This window comes from Dendrobates tinctorius, unplaced genomic scaffold, assembly GCF_039654945.1.
Source record: "Dendrobates tinctorius isolate UK_male_01 unplaced genomic scaffold, ASM3965494v1 ptg000105l, whole genome shotgun sequence".
NCBI lineage: Eukaryota > Metazoa > Chordata > Amphibia > Anura > Dendrobatidae > Dendrobates > Dendrobates tinctorius.
Genome location: NW_027361773.1, coordinates 10,200,634 through 10,216,582, shown reverse-complemented (window position 1 = coordinate 10,216,582; position 15,949 = coordinate 10,200,634). Strand labels below are relative to the sequence as shown.

Here is a 15,949-nt window from a genome sequence, read left to right as displayed (position 1 = left end):
GTGTGAGCAAGAAGGCCTACTAACCTGATCCCGTTACACTAGGCTGTGCTAGCAAATACTAACCACGTGTATGTAAACTTCTGATACACTGGGAGTGTGATGAAAGAAATAAAGGCTGAGATATAGCCTGTAATGGTCAGTCATTTCACATTCTCGATTCTGTGATCTGACATAAGAGAAAAAAAATGTGTGCTATGATTACATGTCAGGAATTGTTAAAAATGTTAAATTAATGTGGCTAAGGTGTATGTAAACCTATGATTTCAACTGTAAATGGTTCCTAACAGGCTCCTCGTAGTGTTAGTTTCAGTGGCTAATCACAGCTTAGTGATTCATATTTTGTGCCGTTCTGTAATGCATTTTATGTATTTTGTGAACTGTCAAAATGTATGTCTTTTTATCTTTACAGTCATGGTAGGAGCAGCTATTGCACCACCTACATCACTTGTAGAAAAGGACCGAGAATGTAAGTGCTGCTATGATTACTCTTCACCACTAGATGGTGCCATTGTTACAACCTTGGCCCTGTAGTGTTAGACTTGTGCTTCTATTGTTATTATTGCTGTATGTGGTGGCACATTGTGTGTGCAATCTTGTGATCCTCACACAATGGATTTTGTTGTAAATAGTTGTTAAACTGGCCACACCTCGGGATTGTGTTTGCAGAGCTGCATAAAACGTAGTTTTTATCTATTTTTTTTGCGCGCCAAAATCAAACTTTTCGGATTTTGGCGCGCACGGCGCACCGTCAAAAGTGCGCAGCGCAGGTCAAAGCGCAACTAGCGCACGGCCTGCGCACGATCTGCGCACCCTATGCTAAAGATAGGGTGCGCCGATCGCAGGCGCCGCTGTCCGCTAGGAGGCGGCGCTACAAGCAAGGGGCGGGCACGCCGGGCAGAGAGCCGGCTCGGGGGCGGAGCTACCCCGGCCGTGCGTGCGCTTAAAAAGCGCTAATGTGAAACCAGCCTCACACACATAGTCAGAACTAATGTCACGATTTCGTTATCGGGTGTCCCGGGACCAGGGGCTCCTTCCTGTCCCTAACCCGAAGGGGCACCCTAGCTTATGCTGTATGGCTAGGAGGATAGGTGTTGGTGGTTATTTGAGTAGTCGGTTGGTGGATTTATCAGTGACTGTTGGTTTAACTACATCCTTCACTCCCCGGTGCATTTCTCTGTTATATGTGAGTGTATGTTTGGTATTTTCCGTTACCCCTGTTCGTATTACCTTGTTAGTCTGGTTGGTATACTACAATACACTACTAATCCCCTCTCCCCTGGGTGGGGGAAGAGTACAGACTGAGTGCAGATTCAGGCGCTAAGGCAAGATATGTGGCCCCAGCATCTTCACCTTCAGAAGTAACCCAGGGAACAGGGTGAGCTAGGCTGCCCCCTAGCTTTAGGGACAGGGATGGAGCGCCTGTTCCCGGGACACCCGATAGCAGAGTCATGACTCCCGGACTACTTCTAAGGCCAGGATCACACATGTGAGAAACATGGCCGAATCTCGCATGTTAATACCTGGCACTGCCGCCGGCACTCAGGAGTGGAGCGTTCAGCTGCATGTATTGCTATGTGGCCACACGCTTCGCTCCTGAGTGATTGCTGTGTTTCTCGCATGTGTGATCCCGGCCTTACTCGCCCTCCTCCCACACTGACTTCTCCTCACTCACCACTCCTCCTTCCGTACTGATCACTTCTGACTCGCTCCTCGTCCGCACTAACCACTTCTGACTCGCCTCTCCTTCCGCACTGTCCACTTCTGACTCGCCTCTCCTTCCGCACTGATCGCTTCTGACTCGCTCCTCCTTCCACACTAACCACTCCTGACTCGACTCTCCTTCCGCACTGATCGCTTCTGACTCGCTCCTCCTTCCGCACTAACCACTCCTGACTTGCCTCTCCTTCCGCACTGATCGCTTCTGACTCGCTCCTCCTTCCGCACTAACCACTCCTGACTTGCTTCTCCTTTCGCACTGACCACTCCTGACTTGCCTCTCCTTCCGCACTGACCACTTCTTACTCGTCTCTCCTTCCGCACTGATCACTCCTGACTCGCTCTTCCTTCCGCACTGACCACTCCTGACTTGCCTCTCCTTCCGCCCTGACCACTCCTGACTCGCTCTTCCTTCCGCACTAACCACTACTGACTCGCTCTTCCTTCCGCACTGACCACTCCTGACTTGCTTCTCCTTCCGCACTGACCACTCCTGACTTGCCTCTCCTTCCGCACTGATCACTTCTGACTCGCCTCTCCTTTCGCCCTGACCACTCCTGACTCGCTCTTCCTTCCGCACTGACCACTCCTGACTTGCCTCTCCTTCCGCACTGACCTTCCTGACTCGCCCCTCCTTCCGCACTGACCTTCCTGACTCACCCCTCCTTCCTCACTGACAACTCCTGACTCGCTCTTCCTTCGGCACTGATCACTCCTGACTTGCCTCTCCTTCCGCACTGACCACTCCTGACTTGCCTCTCCTTCCACACTGACCTTCCTGACTCGCCCCTCCTTCCGCACTGACCACTCCTGCACTGACCACTCCCACACTTAACATCTGTGAAAGGAGAGCTGCAGAGGTGTTTGTAATGACTGACGCACAGCTCTGCTTTACTTCCCTCCCCCTTCCCTTTTGTGTTTGTGTGTCATGTCTCACACATATAAAGTCAGGTCTGACTTTTTTGAGGAGAACTTTTTTTGCCTCCTGCGTATGATTTTTCTGTGTCCTAAATGGGAAATGTACCATAAACGCTTTCAGAGAAGAATCAGCTAATATTTTTTTGATGGAGATGAGAAATTGAAAGCTACTTTTTATTCGGCTCTTCAGTGACTTCTATTATGTGACTAGTTTTGCATGGTAAACTGGTGAAAGGTGCCGTTTATAGCCAAAATTTTCTACATCATAAGGCCACACATCGATCTACACAAAACAAACTGCCTAAAAATCCACTTTGTACCTAATTAATAGTCTCCGTATCTCAATTTGTGGAAGCAGTATCAAAGTTACAAAGCCATCTACTAAATAGAATAATAGCATAAAAACCCCATGAGCTCATGGCTAGTCAATGGCATTAAACATATTATCCACACTCATTGAGCAATTAATACAGTATTTATACAAGGAGCACAGAAATACCAGTGGCAATAATAATAGTTGGCAACATTTAGAAGTGAATAGTTTTTATATCTAAATTTATTGTCTTTTGAGGGTTCGTGTCATTTTCCTGATCTCTTTTCAGCCATTGTGCCATCCTATGATGAAGAGCCGAGGCCCCGTCCACCTATACCTAAAGCAGCCATTCCACCTCCTATATATGATGAGCCAGAAAGACCTCGGTCACCATCTGGGCCCAGCAATTCATTCATTGCAAACATGGGGTAAGCTTTGTTTTGTTTCATAAGCAGCTTTTTATCCATTTGGCCTGATTTTTTTTAAATGTCTTATAGAGTTCTCAGAATTATGGTTATTGTATGTAAGGTCTGATTTGTCTAGTGCAGTGTTCCCCAACTGCAGTCCTCAAGGCCCACCAACAGGTCATGTTTTCAGGATTTCCTTAGTATTGCCAAGGTGATAATTGCATCATATGTGCAATACAAAGGAAATCCTGAAAACATGACCTGTTGGTGGGCCTTGGGGACTGGAGTTGGGGAACACTGGTCTAGTGAGTCATTACAAATTTGTGTGACAATAGGGCTATTTTAATTATTGAAATCGGATCTGACGAATTAGAGGGAATCGGTCAGCAGGTTTTTGCTATGTAATCTGAAGACATTATGAGATAGAGGCTGAAACCACCATTGTTACTTACCGGTAGCCGGTTTTTCCGGAACCCATGACAGCACACCTGAGAGAGGGATCCGCCCCGCCAGGACAGGAACCTACAGAATTATAAGGGGCGGCACCTCTCCCCGCTTCAGTTGGTTACAGAGCATGAGAGGACTTCCCGGTTAGTTACATGTTTATCCAACAACACATCACACAAATACACCCTACTAACGTGCACACTCTTATGGTGAAAAAGGGGGGGAATATACAGGTGCTGTCATGGGTTCCGGAAAAACTGGCTACCGGTAAGTAACCTTGGTGGTTTTCCCTTCACCCATGACAGCACACCTCAGAGATTTTTGGAGACTTCGAAACACCTTAGGGAGGGACCAAAGCTTGTGGCACCCTTCTACCAAAGGTCAAGTCAGCAGAGGAGGCTAGGTTTAATCTATAGTGTTTAAAGAAGGTTGTTGGTGAGGCCCAGATAGCGGCCTTACAAATTTGATCAATTGATGCCTCTGCCTTTTCAGCCCAGGAGGTCGCCACGGCTCTGGTGGAATGAGCCTTGATGCCGTCAGGAATCGGAACAGCACTAGCTGAGTAGGCTGTACTAATGGCCTCCCTAATCCATCTGGCAATAGTCCTTTTTGACACTCCATAGCCCTTTCTGGCACCCTGAAAAGCCACGAACAGGGACTGGGACCTCCTCCACTTGCTAGTCACATATATATATTCTAGCAGGGCTCTCTTAACATCCAAATTGTGGAATTTTTCCTCCCCTGGATTTTTTGGATTTTCACAAAAGGAAGGAAGGACAATCTCCTGACTTCGATGGAAATCTTATACTACCTTAGGCACATATGCGGGGTCTGTTTTTAATACCACCCTGTCCTGAAATACTTGTATAAGGTGGACTTACTGAGAGAGCCTGCAAGTCACTTACTCTACGGGCCGACGTAAGGGCCACTTATATAATCCTTTTTAGGGTAAGATACTTTATGGGTACTTGTTGAATAGGCTCATATGGTTCTTTTGTAAGGGCCTCTAATACCAGGTTTAGATCCCATGGAGCTATTCTTGGTAATGGAATAGGTCTGGACCTATGGCAGGACTTAATAAATCTAGCTACCCATCTGTTTGCTGCCAAATTGCAGTTATAAAGCGTGCCCAGTGCAGATACTTGCACTTTGAGGGTATTTACCGCTAACCCCAGCTGTAATCCTGATTGTAAAAACTCCAAGATAGCACTAATCGGGGGGCTCTTGCTCTAACGACTTAGCTAAGAACTGCAGGAATTTATTCCATGTTCCAGGGCTGTGGAGTCGGTAAGCCAAACCTGCGACTCTGACTCCTCAATTTCCCTTACACCGACTCCAACTCCCCTTACACCGACTCCAACTCCGACTCCACGACTCCGACTCCGACTCCCACACATATTGCTTATATTTAAGTGAAAAATTTATTGTAGTACAATGTGAACCTCAGACATTTAATCATTTTTATGATCCAATAATCAAGATATTTAGATAGAACAGAATATATATTGGTGTACTACCTGGTTTTCATTCTTTTTGGTACAGATACGATATGGATAGACAGATATGGATAAATGGATAGATAGAGCAGATTTCTAATCTGCTTTTGCTATTGAGAACATTATCTATGAGCTCAAAAACCTTTCAGGTGATGCAGTTTTTTAAAAAGATGATCAACTTTTGCAGCTGAAAAACGTATCCTCAAAAAACACAGGAAAAACGCTGTGTGTGAATGTAGCCTTAGATCAGGAATATAACAGCCATTTATAGGACATTTCATAACTTTCCCAAACTCCTATGAATAAATATTCAGCACATCCTGCATTGAATTACTGTACCCAATTTATTATATATTTTAGGAGTCGGAGTCGGTCCATTTTATACCGACTCCAACTCCGACTCCACCAAAATGAGCTCCGACTCCACGACTCCGACTCCGACTCCACAGCCCTGCCATGTTCTGCTGTAGATATTGGTCGCGAAGATCACTCATCACCCGTAATCAAGGCTACCGGACTCGGAGGCTGTGGAGGAGCACGTGATCTGTGCTCTCTGGATCTCGATGATTCCCCCGACCTACGGCTGGGGCGACTGCTGCTTGATCGGCTGCCATGCTTGTGGACGGAGTGTTGTGAAGGAGGCAGAGACGGTGGAGACGGCGACCGCTCCTGCCCTAACCACATGGTTACCCATCCGTACTGACCGCCATCCTCCTTTAAATAGTCTGCCTCGGTCCTGTGAGCGTTTCTTTCCCTCCCCCCTGCGACCGCCGGCCGAGCGCTGCATCTCCCTGCTTAGGAAAGGCCAGCCGGTGTCACACCAGGCGCCATGTTACCGTCACCTGACGTCAGCCAGCGCGCTCCCAGGATGCCCTGCGCTGCTGATGTCAGCGGCCGGAAGACGCCCGCGGCTCTCCCTCACTAGGCATTCTGAGGGAGCGAAACCGTGGGCACGCGCGAGGGGAGGGAGGTGCGGTGGAGCCTCCAGGAGCCGCCGCCCGCACGAACCCCCAGGGACCTCTGGGGACTGCGCTTCCAGACACCCGACGGCCGGCTCTACAGGTGAGGCACCCTGTTCTTCCCGTGCCGGGACGGGCCTGGGACCTTTCACCTATGACAGGCACCGCCGCTGTCAGTGGGATTCCCTTCCAGGACAGGAACCCAACTGAAGCGGGGGAGAGGTGCCGCCCCTTATATTTCAGTAGGTTCCTGTCCTGGCGGGGCGGATCCCTCAGGTGTGCTGTCATGGGTGAAGGGAAAAAGCAGATTTCAGGGACGTGTCACTTGTCAGAGCGTGTACTGTTGTTTACTAACTGTGAATGATTTTTCAGTAAGAGACTAACATTGCCGGACGAATCCAGCATCTCCTCCTCTTGTGATAGGCAGCTCACGGTCTATGGACATTGTATCTACAGAGCCTGTTTGGGATGGGGACAGCTTTTCAGATCTGCTTCATGCTAAATCTAAAAACTCTGTGTCAGAACGGCTGCACCCAGTAATCTAAGTGATACATTGTTGGATTCAGGGTCTCTTTGCCTACATCAGGCTGCACTCAGATGAGGTAGCAAAAGCCTGCTCATAGATTCCTTTTACGTCTGCAATGTGTTTTTAATTTCTGAAGGCATAACCAGTCAGTCTATGTGAACCAGGGGTGCACAACCTTTTCGGGTCCGAGGTTCACATTGTCAGATCAAACTAACTTCTTGGGACGCAATATTACCAATTACTTTATGATCGATCTACAGAATATTACAATCATGTGCCATAAATATCTAATAGGTGCTGGTTCCATTTACAGTGCTCCCACCTATTGAGAACTTTTCATGGGTTTGCAGTCCAAAAAGGAAGAAACCACCTCTATATTGTAGCATAAACCAGATACTGAAACATTCAAGCATTCCTCTTATCACAAACTACAGGGTGGGCCATTTATATGGATACACCTGGGTGGGCCATGTATATGGCTACACCTAAACATAATGGGAATGGTTGGTGATATCAACTTCCTGTTTGTGGCACATTAATATATGGGAGGTGGAAAACTTTTCAAGATGGGTGGTGACCATGGCAGCCATTTTCAAGTTGGCCATTTTGGATCCAACTTATTAATGGCCCACCCAGGTGTATCCATAGAAATGGCCCACTCTGTACAATGAATATAGCAGCCCTCAGGCATGACCCCTTCTTCATCTCATCTGTTGCTTTATGTGCTGCAGGAGTTGGGACTCCTGACAAAATATGGCTGCCCCAGAATTGACGACAGAACACAACTCTTAATTACCTGTCCCTACAGTGCTATACACCATTGATTTTCTCCATGACATGGAAAATACTTGTATCCAGACACTATGCACATAGTTGAGGGCCACACAGAACCGTATCGCGGGCCACAGTGGTTCCAGGGCCGCAGGTTGTGCACCCCTGACGTCAATGGGCCTCGTTTTTCTGATTGATATTAATTACGGATTATTTTCCCCCTTTAGCCACATAGGGAGGAAAGCTTACAGACTCAGGGTTGTGCCCATGAACAGGGGCACAAGAGGCTTAATCGTACTTTCCAAAGTAATTATTGAAAACTGTGATTATAATATAAAGCAGGGGTATTAGAACAGAATAGTTACATTTCCTGAAAACCAGCCTCATGTGTTTTTCTCAGTCTACTCCTCTTGACATTTTGCTTTCTAGTGGAACTGTGGCTCATAAAATCATGCAGAAATATGGCTTCCGGGAAGGACAGGGTCTGGGAAAGCATGAACAGGGGCTAAGTACAGCCTTATCTGTGGAGAAAACCAGCAAAAGAGGAGGCAAAATCATCATTGGTGATGTGGCTGATAAAGGTACGTTGTTAATATTTCTGATGCCCTTATAAAGAGATTCATAACTATTCCTCTGTTGATAATATTAGGTGAGGAATTATGGCTAATTGGATAAGTTGTTTTCATCTGTTCCTTTCCATTAGGGCTATCTTGTAGCTGACAACCCATTTGTTGAGTAGCCTGCTGTCTAACAAGCCTAGCATTGCCCTTATTAGAGAGCAGTTCACCAGAGTTTGGTTTGTCAGATGCCAGGCTGAGGTGTGTATAGAAGCCAAGTGTTCAGATATCACCTCCAAATTCACATACAGTTTTATAACGTAAAGGGATTGTCAGCACAAAATGACTGTTCAAACGAAGCACAAACGCTCTGTGCATTATGGCGCGGCCAATCATTTATATACAGCTTCCTACTTTCTTGGTTTCCCCTCAATCTCCACTCTTCCCTAGCTCTGTGAAGCCAGAGCTGTCAATCAAACAAGTGATTGGGATGGAGATACCCTGTGCTTGGTTTCAACAGTCATTTTGTTCGAACAGACTCCCTTTTAAGAAAGTGCCCATATCGACTGACCATGTGACTTAAAGGGCATTTACTCTGTGAGATAATCGTGGATGAGTGTGGGTAAAAACACTTGATTCGTGATTATCTTGACATGTAAACATGATGCTGATGTCTGAAGGACTGAACCATGATTAATATAGCAGCGTGCTTAGAGGATATATTCCAAGAGAAGAGTGCCCCAATTCATTTTATGGTACACATGCCCATCAAGAACTAAACCTACAATTTACATACATCAGGTGAGTGCAACATGCTCTGGGATGGGCAAATATCCTTGCACTCAAGTCTCTTGTCTGGACATGTCTACTAATGCCTACTGTACATATTGCACCTTTTATGTTAATCTGTCCTTCTATAACTTGTCCTCCTATAACTATGGCTTATTTACGCTTCCCGGCTTCAGAGTTGTATGCGCATGACTGGAAGCCATGTTCTGAACTTCCGGTCATGGGCAGTACGCCTCTGAAGCCGGGAATTCACTTATGTGTGATTAAATTCCCGGCCTAACCAGCCCTGTATAATGTAATTCAGTTAAATAAATGCTATAAAAAAAGCATTTATAATGTTCATGTTTCCTATGCTAATGAGGGCTTTGACTAGTCGATGGGGTCTTGGTGTCCCCAGACTAGTCATCCCAGGTGTAGGCTTCCTGGCTTCAGAGGCGTACTGTGCATGACCAGAAGTTCAGAAGATGGCTTCCGGTCGTGCACGTATGCCTCTGAAGCTAGGAAGTGTGCATCTGACTTCAGAGACGCAATGACGCATTGACGCTGTCAAAATGAGCCAGAGTGTGATAACATGGAAAGAGGGCTGACTAGTCTGGGAACACTAACGCCCCATTGACTAGCCGAAGCCCTCATTAGCATAGGAAAAGGGGACATTATAAATGCTTTACATTGTTTGTACCCTTTATTTAAGCTTCCGGTTTCACCTCCCCCCCCCCCCCCCCCCTTTCTTTAACTCCCTTCTCTTTGTTCTTTCTTTGTCATCATTGGCACAGACCCTGCGTTGAAGATTAGAGTATAGTTTTCATTTTGTCCTCTTCCTATATCCCATTAACATCTCCCCCCCCCCCCCCCTTCTTTACAATATATGAGTTTGGCTTAGGCGTTTCTAACATATGTGTTGTACTTATAAATTAGGACCAATGCAAGTGGTACACTACATTGTGTCCTCTGGGCACCATGCTTTGTGTTTGCTGGATAATGCAATCACTGTTCTTAATCATCTGTGCTCAGACATGCAGTGGTAATGTGACCAGCTCTGTTAGGTCCATTCAGTGGTGGGGTGTTTGGGGTTTACTGTAGATCAGCACCTTCATTACTGCATTGGACTTTGTGCTTCTCTGTACTGCCCCTATGTCTCTACCATTGACTGAGCGTGCCGTGCCCCCAGTGTATGTATCACGGGGGAACACCTATCTCTGAGATCCTATTGGTCACTAGCTGGCCAATGAGGATGATGCTGGGGTTCACACCATAGTGTGGGCGTTGCCAAGACTTGAAATAACCAGCGTCCTGGTGGCGCCATTTGATATAAGCTAATGCACAAGTAGGATGCATCACTAGCATCTTGGTGACTTATGTATCTGGGAGGTGATACCTCCCAAGGGGCAATTTAAATGAAGTGTTAAGCCCCACTAGAGATAATCACTGATGCTTTGATTCAATGGCAACAATAAGCCATAGAAAGACAGATTAACATATAAGGTGCAATATGTACAGTAGGGATTAGTAGCAATGTCCACACAAGAGATTTGAGTGCAAGGATATTTTCCCATCCCAGAGCATGTTGTGCTCATGTTGGATGTATATGAATTGTAGGTTTAGTTCTTGAAGGGCATATGGAGATGTGTACCATAAAATGAATTGGGGCACTCTTCTCTGGGAATATCTCTTCTAAACATACTGCTATAGCATCCATCGTGGTTCAGTCCTTCAGATAAATCTCACAATTCTATAGAGGCTAGTTGTAGTCCTTTACAAGCACAGCACATATCCCAATTCCAAAGTGTATATCTCATGTCTGTAATATGGTTGTGAAAGACAAATGAGAGGATTGAAATCCCCTATTTTGAAATGTTTTTAGAGTTTGTAGTCTCCATCATCTAGAATTTTGTGTCTTCTGGTGAGTTGCTCCAATCAGAGCGGCGAAACACATGGAGACAGACAATTTGGTTTTATGATCTCAATAGATCACATTTTTTCTTGTCAGTTCTCTGTCACTCTAGGAATTGAAATACAGGAGTGCACCATGTTGTATGTCAATTGGATTATTTTTATTATAATTATTAAAGTTACGTTTAATTATCCCTTTCAGGGAGTCCTAAGAATTCAGGGCTAAATATACTGATCAATGATCTTATTCTCACCCATTAGCCACATAGGAATGCTTCCAGACTGAGGGTTGTGCCTGTGAACATGGGCACAATATGTTTAATCTGAATGAGCAGCAATAACAATTGCTTCTGGCATAGAAGTGTCACATAGCTATGTACGTAAAATGGTTGTACTCACATTTCAGTATCCACTGATTAAATACTACAGTGCGAAAATGTTCTGTGGGCATATGCTGCTTTCAAACCAGGGCAAGTAAGCCAACTGCTTATGATACCTTTTAATGGCTAACAAAAATAAAATATTTTCTGGCTTGTCTTGTTGTGCTGGGCTCATCTAACCTTTTCAATCATTATCTTGCAGTTGATGCATCTAAAAAGTCCGATCCAAACCCTCTGACCGAAATACTCAAGTGTCCTACCAAAGTGGTTTTATTACGGGTAAGACTAGAAGTATTTCTTATGCTGACAAGTAATTTATGTATGGAAGAAAAGCTGCAAAAATTCTTCTGTGGATGTATAAGCCCCTATCCGCAGACTGTATCCCAATGTCCTCGCAATCTTTACTCTTATACTAACTCTCTTGCAGAATATGGTGGGTTCAGGGGAAGTGGATGAAGATCTGGAGGGCGAAACAAAAGAAGAATGTGAGAAATATGGCAAAGTTGGAAAATGTGTCATTTTTGAGGTAAGGACAATGATTTTATCTGTTACTGAAGAATCCTTCTCACAAAGGTCCAGTATTTAGATGTCAACAGTCCATTATGCTTTACAGGGTTCTGTTCATATTCATAATTAAAACTGGTCGTATCGTAGGAAAGTACTGCTAAAGAGGTAAAGCGGCTATGCAGAATGAGCCAAACATAGCTGCTTTCTTCCAGAAACTGCTCCACTCCTGACATGTTTGCACTCCTGATTTGTCTATTTTAGGAAATATTAATAATCCTCATGAAAAAAGTTTCTGGAGCATCATTATTTGGAATTGTATTGCTGTTCCTCTGTTATCCCTCCTTGAAGTGTATAAATAAATTACCAACTACTTGTTGCAATTCATCTTACTATTCATCTTGCCAAGGGCTGTGTGTGTGTCCCTACAATCTGTCACTCTCATCACTGATTGGATATTGCCAAAGTGCAGGGACACCACCCCTCCCTCACTGGTAACACCCAATTGTCAATTTAATTACCGTATATACTGGTGTATAAGCCGAGTTTTTCAGCACGTTTTGTTTGTGCTGAAAACGCCCCCTTGGCTTATACATGAGTCAATTGTCCCACAGGGCCGGCGGAGGAGGGGGAGCAGCGGATCACAGGAGGCAGGAGCCTGTGGCTGTGGCTGTAACTGTGCCGCTGCTAAAGAGAAATGAATATTTCTTTCTCTTATAGCGTGCTCATTGACACCCGCAGCCGCCAGCTTCCAGAAGACATCCTACTCGGCTTCCTGCGCACCCTCGCTGCATCTCGTTGATCCCGGCGCCAGCAGCATTTCCGGCCGAGCGATCACGTGGCCCCGCTCATTAAGGTAACAAATATGCACGCCTCTCCACTCCCTTTAGGCATGGAGTGAATATTCATTACCTTAATGAGCGGGGCCATGTGATCGCTTGGCGCGGGAACGAGATGCATCAAGGGCACGCAGGTGAGGTAAGTAGGATATATATATTTTTTTTTTTATAGGAAACATGCATACAAGGATAGGGGATAATGAGCCATGCATACAAGGACGGGACGGGGGAGCCGTGCGTACAAGGATAGGGGATAAGGAGCCATGTATACCAGGATAGGGATGAGGAGCCATGCATACCAGGCTTATACTCGAGTCAATAAGCTTACCCAGTTTTTTGTGGCAAAATTAAGTGCCTCGGCTTATACTCGAGTGTATATATGCAGTATACATTTCTAGGAGGAATAATGGCGGAACAACACAAGGCAGAGTTATGCACAAACAAAATTGTTATATTATGTGAAATTCAATTTTTTACTAGAACAGCCATGTTTTTCTAATACTGGAAACACTTGTCATATTTTTGCATGTAACCCTTTCGCTGACTGGTTATCACAAATCCCGAACTATAAAGTAAAAAAACTTTAATACCTCCTTCCCCGTGTTCTGAAAGTAGACACCTGGCACGTTGTAAAACTATCTCTCTGCAATTTACATGCGTTTGTACCTTTTATGTAATTTCCTCTTAAATTAGTATTCCAATCTCCAAGATGTAATAATAATAGCAAATACTTCAAATTAGAAATGTAGTATAGTTCTTCTGATTCTCTATGTCGCTTACCCCTAGTGCAGGGCATTGCAGTAGCTTAGGTATCCATGGTTACGACCACTAACCCCTAGCTGTCACTATATGAGTGGTCGTAATCATGGATACCTAAGCTACTGCAATGCCCTGCAGAATTCTTATGGAGTTCGGGTAGCAAGTAATGCGTGTATTTTTTTTCGTGTGATGTTTAAAGCTGATATCCGTGACTTTAGAAAAGAAAAGGCAACTATCCGTCTGTTGTACCCGGAGCCAGTCATAGATCGCGCCTGTCAGAGATTCAGCTACTCTCTCTTAACAGAGCGGCATTGCAGCAGTTTTTCTTCCTGTTGACAGGGCTGGACTACTGGTATCATGCTCATTGACAGCAGACTCCCGCTGCCTAATTAGGGAAGCCGGCTGTCAATCAGTATGGCATCAGTAGTCCCACCCTATCAACAGGAAGAGAAATGGCTGCTCTGTCGATAGGGAGCAGCATAATCTCTGGCAGGAGCGGTCAATGACCAGCCCTGGGTACAACAGGCAGGTAGTTGCCTCTGTTAGCAACTACATGCCCTTAAAAAAAAAAAAAATCCTGGATATTCCCTTTAACCCCTTCACGACCAATGACGCCACATAGGCGTCATGAAACCTGGTTCAAATCTGACCAGTGACGCCTATGTGGCGTCATGACTTCAAAGCCCCCCTGCGGGTCGGGTGACCGGGGTCACTGAAAGGTCAACCGACCCGCAGATACAGGGGGCTTTGTAATTCACCACAGGGGGCGTGGCTTCGCCCCCACGTGGCTACGATCGCTCTGATTGGCTGTTAAAAGTGAAACAGCCAATCAGAGCGATAGTAATATTTCATCAATGAAAATTGATGAAATATTACAATCCAGCCATGTCCGACGCTGCTATAGCATCGGACATGGCTGGAGACACCGATCCCACCCCCCCCCCCCACCGGCGATCGCCCCCCCCCCCCCCCGCAACTGAATGACAGCGGCGATCTGCCGCCGCTGTCATCATCTGCCCCCCTCCCATTCCCTCTGCTCCCCGCCAGCCTCCGATTCCCCCTCAACCCCCCGGTACCTCCTGAGTCCCCCCGTCCCTCCCGGTGTCCCTTGGGTCCGGATGATGGGCGCCGCCATCTTTGAAAATGGCGGGCTAGTGCGCCCGCCCAAATCTGCCAGCTGCAGATTCCATTCTTTCATTTTTATCACTCTCACAGTGATCAAAATGAAAGAAAAAGTAAATAAACCCCCCGATTATCACCCCCATAGGTAGGCAGAACTAATAAAATAAAGAAAATATTTTTATTTTTATTTTTCCATTAGGGTTAGGGTTAGGGTTGAAAAGAGGGTTGAAAAGAGGGTTAGGGTTGAAAAGAGGGTTAGGGTTAAAAAGAGGGTTAGGGTTAAAAAGAGGGTTAGGGTTAAAAAGAGGGTTAGGGTTGAAAAGAGGGTTAGGGTTAAAAAGAGGGTTAGGGTTGAAAAGAGGGTTAGGGTTGAAAAGAGGGTTAGGGTTGAAAAGAGGGTTAGGGTTGAAAAGAGGGTTAGGGTTGGAAAGAGGGTTAGGGTTGGAAAGAGGGTTAGGGTTGGAAAGTGGGTTAGGGTTGGAAAGAGGGTTAGGGTTGGAAAGAGGGTTAGGGTTGGAAAGAGGGTTAGGGTTGGAAAGGGTTAGGGTTGGAATTAGGGTTAGGCTTGTGGTTAGGGTTATGGTTAGGGTTGGAATTAGGGTTAGGGGTGTGTTGGGGTTAGGGCTGGAGTTAGAATTGAGGGGTTTCCACTGTTTAGGCACATCAGGGGGTCACCAAACGCGACATGGTGCAACCATTGATTCCAGCCAATTTTGCGTTCAAAAAGTTAAACGGTGCTTCCTCCCTTCCAAGCCCCGACGTGTGCCCAAACAGTGGTTTACCCCAACATATGGGGTATCAGCGTACTCAGGAAAAATTGCACAACAACTTTGGGGGTCTAATTTCTCCTGGTACCCTTGGGAAAATAAATTGGGGGCTAAAAAAATATTTTTGTGGAAAATTTTTTTTTTTTAATTTTCACGTCTCTGCGTTATAAACTTCTGTGAAGCACTTGGGGGTCCAAAGTGCTCACCAGGCATCTAGATAAGTTACTTGGGAGGTCTAGTTTCCAAAATGGGGTCACTTGTGGGGGGTTTCTATTGTTTAGGCACATCAGGGGCTCTGCAAACGTAATGACGACCGCAGACCATTCCATCAAAGTCTGCATTTCAAAACGCCACTACTTCCATTCCGAGCCCTTACGTGTGCCCAAACAATAGTTCCTCCCCATATATGGGGCACCAGCGTACTCAGGACAAACTGTACAACAACTTTTGGGGTCCAATTTATCCTGCTACCCTTGTGAAAAAAAAATTGCTGGCTAAAAATCATTTTTTTTGAGGAAAAAAAAATATTTTTTATTTTCACGTCTCTGCGTTATAAACTTCTGTGAAGCACTTGGGGGTTCAAGGTGCTCACCACACATCTAGATAAGTTCCTTAGGGGGTCTAGTTTCCAAAATGGGGTCACTTGTGGGGGGGTTCCACAGTTTAGGTACATCAGGGGTTCTGCAAATGTAACATGATGCTCGCAGACCATTCCATCAAAGTCAGCATTTCATAATGTCACTACTTCCCTTCCGAGCCCCGACGTGTACCCAAACAGTGGTCATCCCC

General features: G+C 45.7%; 1 protein-coding gene across 2 annotated transcripts in view; it reads left to right on the top strand.

Moving 5' to 3' along the window:
- RBM17 (RNA binding motif protein 17) overlaps nucleotides 1-15,949 on the top strand; it is a 58,971-nt gene that overhangs the window by 31,009 nt on the left and 12,013 nt on the right. For both annotated transcript variants that reach the window (XM_073589046.1, XM_073589047.1), the window contains exons 6-10: nucleotides 410-466; nucleotides 3,237-3,375; nucleotides 7,983-8,134; nucleotides 11,372-11,448; nucleotides 11,597-11,695. In XM_073589046.1, coding sequence (XP_073445147.1) covers nucleotides 410-466; nucleotides 3,237-3,375; nucleotides 7,983-8,134; nucleotides 11,372-11,448; nucleotides 11,597-11,695 — 524 coding nt within the window. The remainder of the gene's footprint in view (nucleotides 1-409; nucleotides 467-3,236; nucleotides 3,376-7,982; nucleotides 8,135-11,371; nucleotides 11,449-11,596; nucleotides 11,696-15,949) is intronic.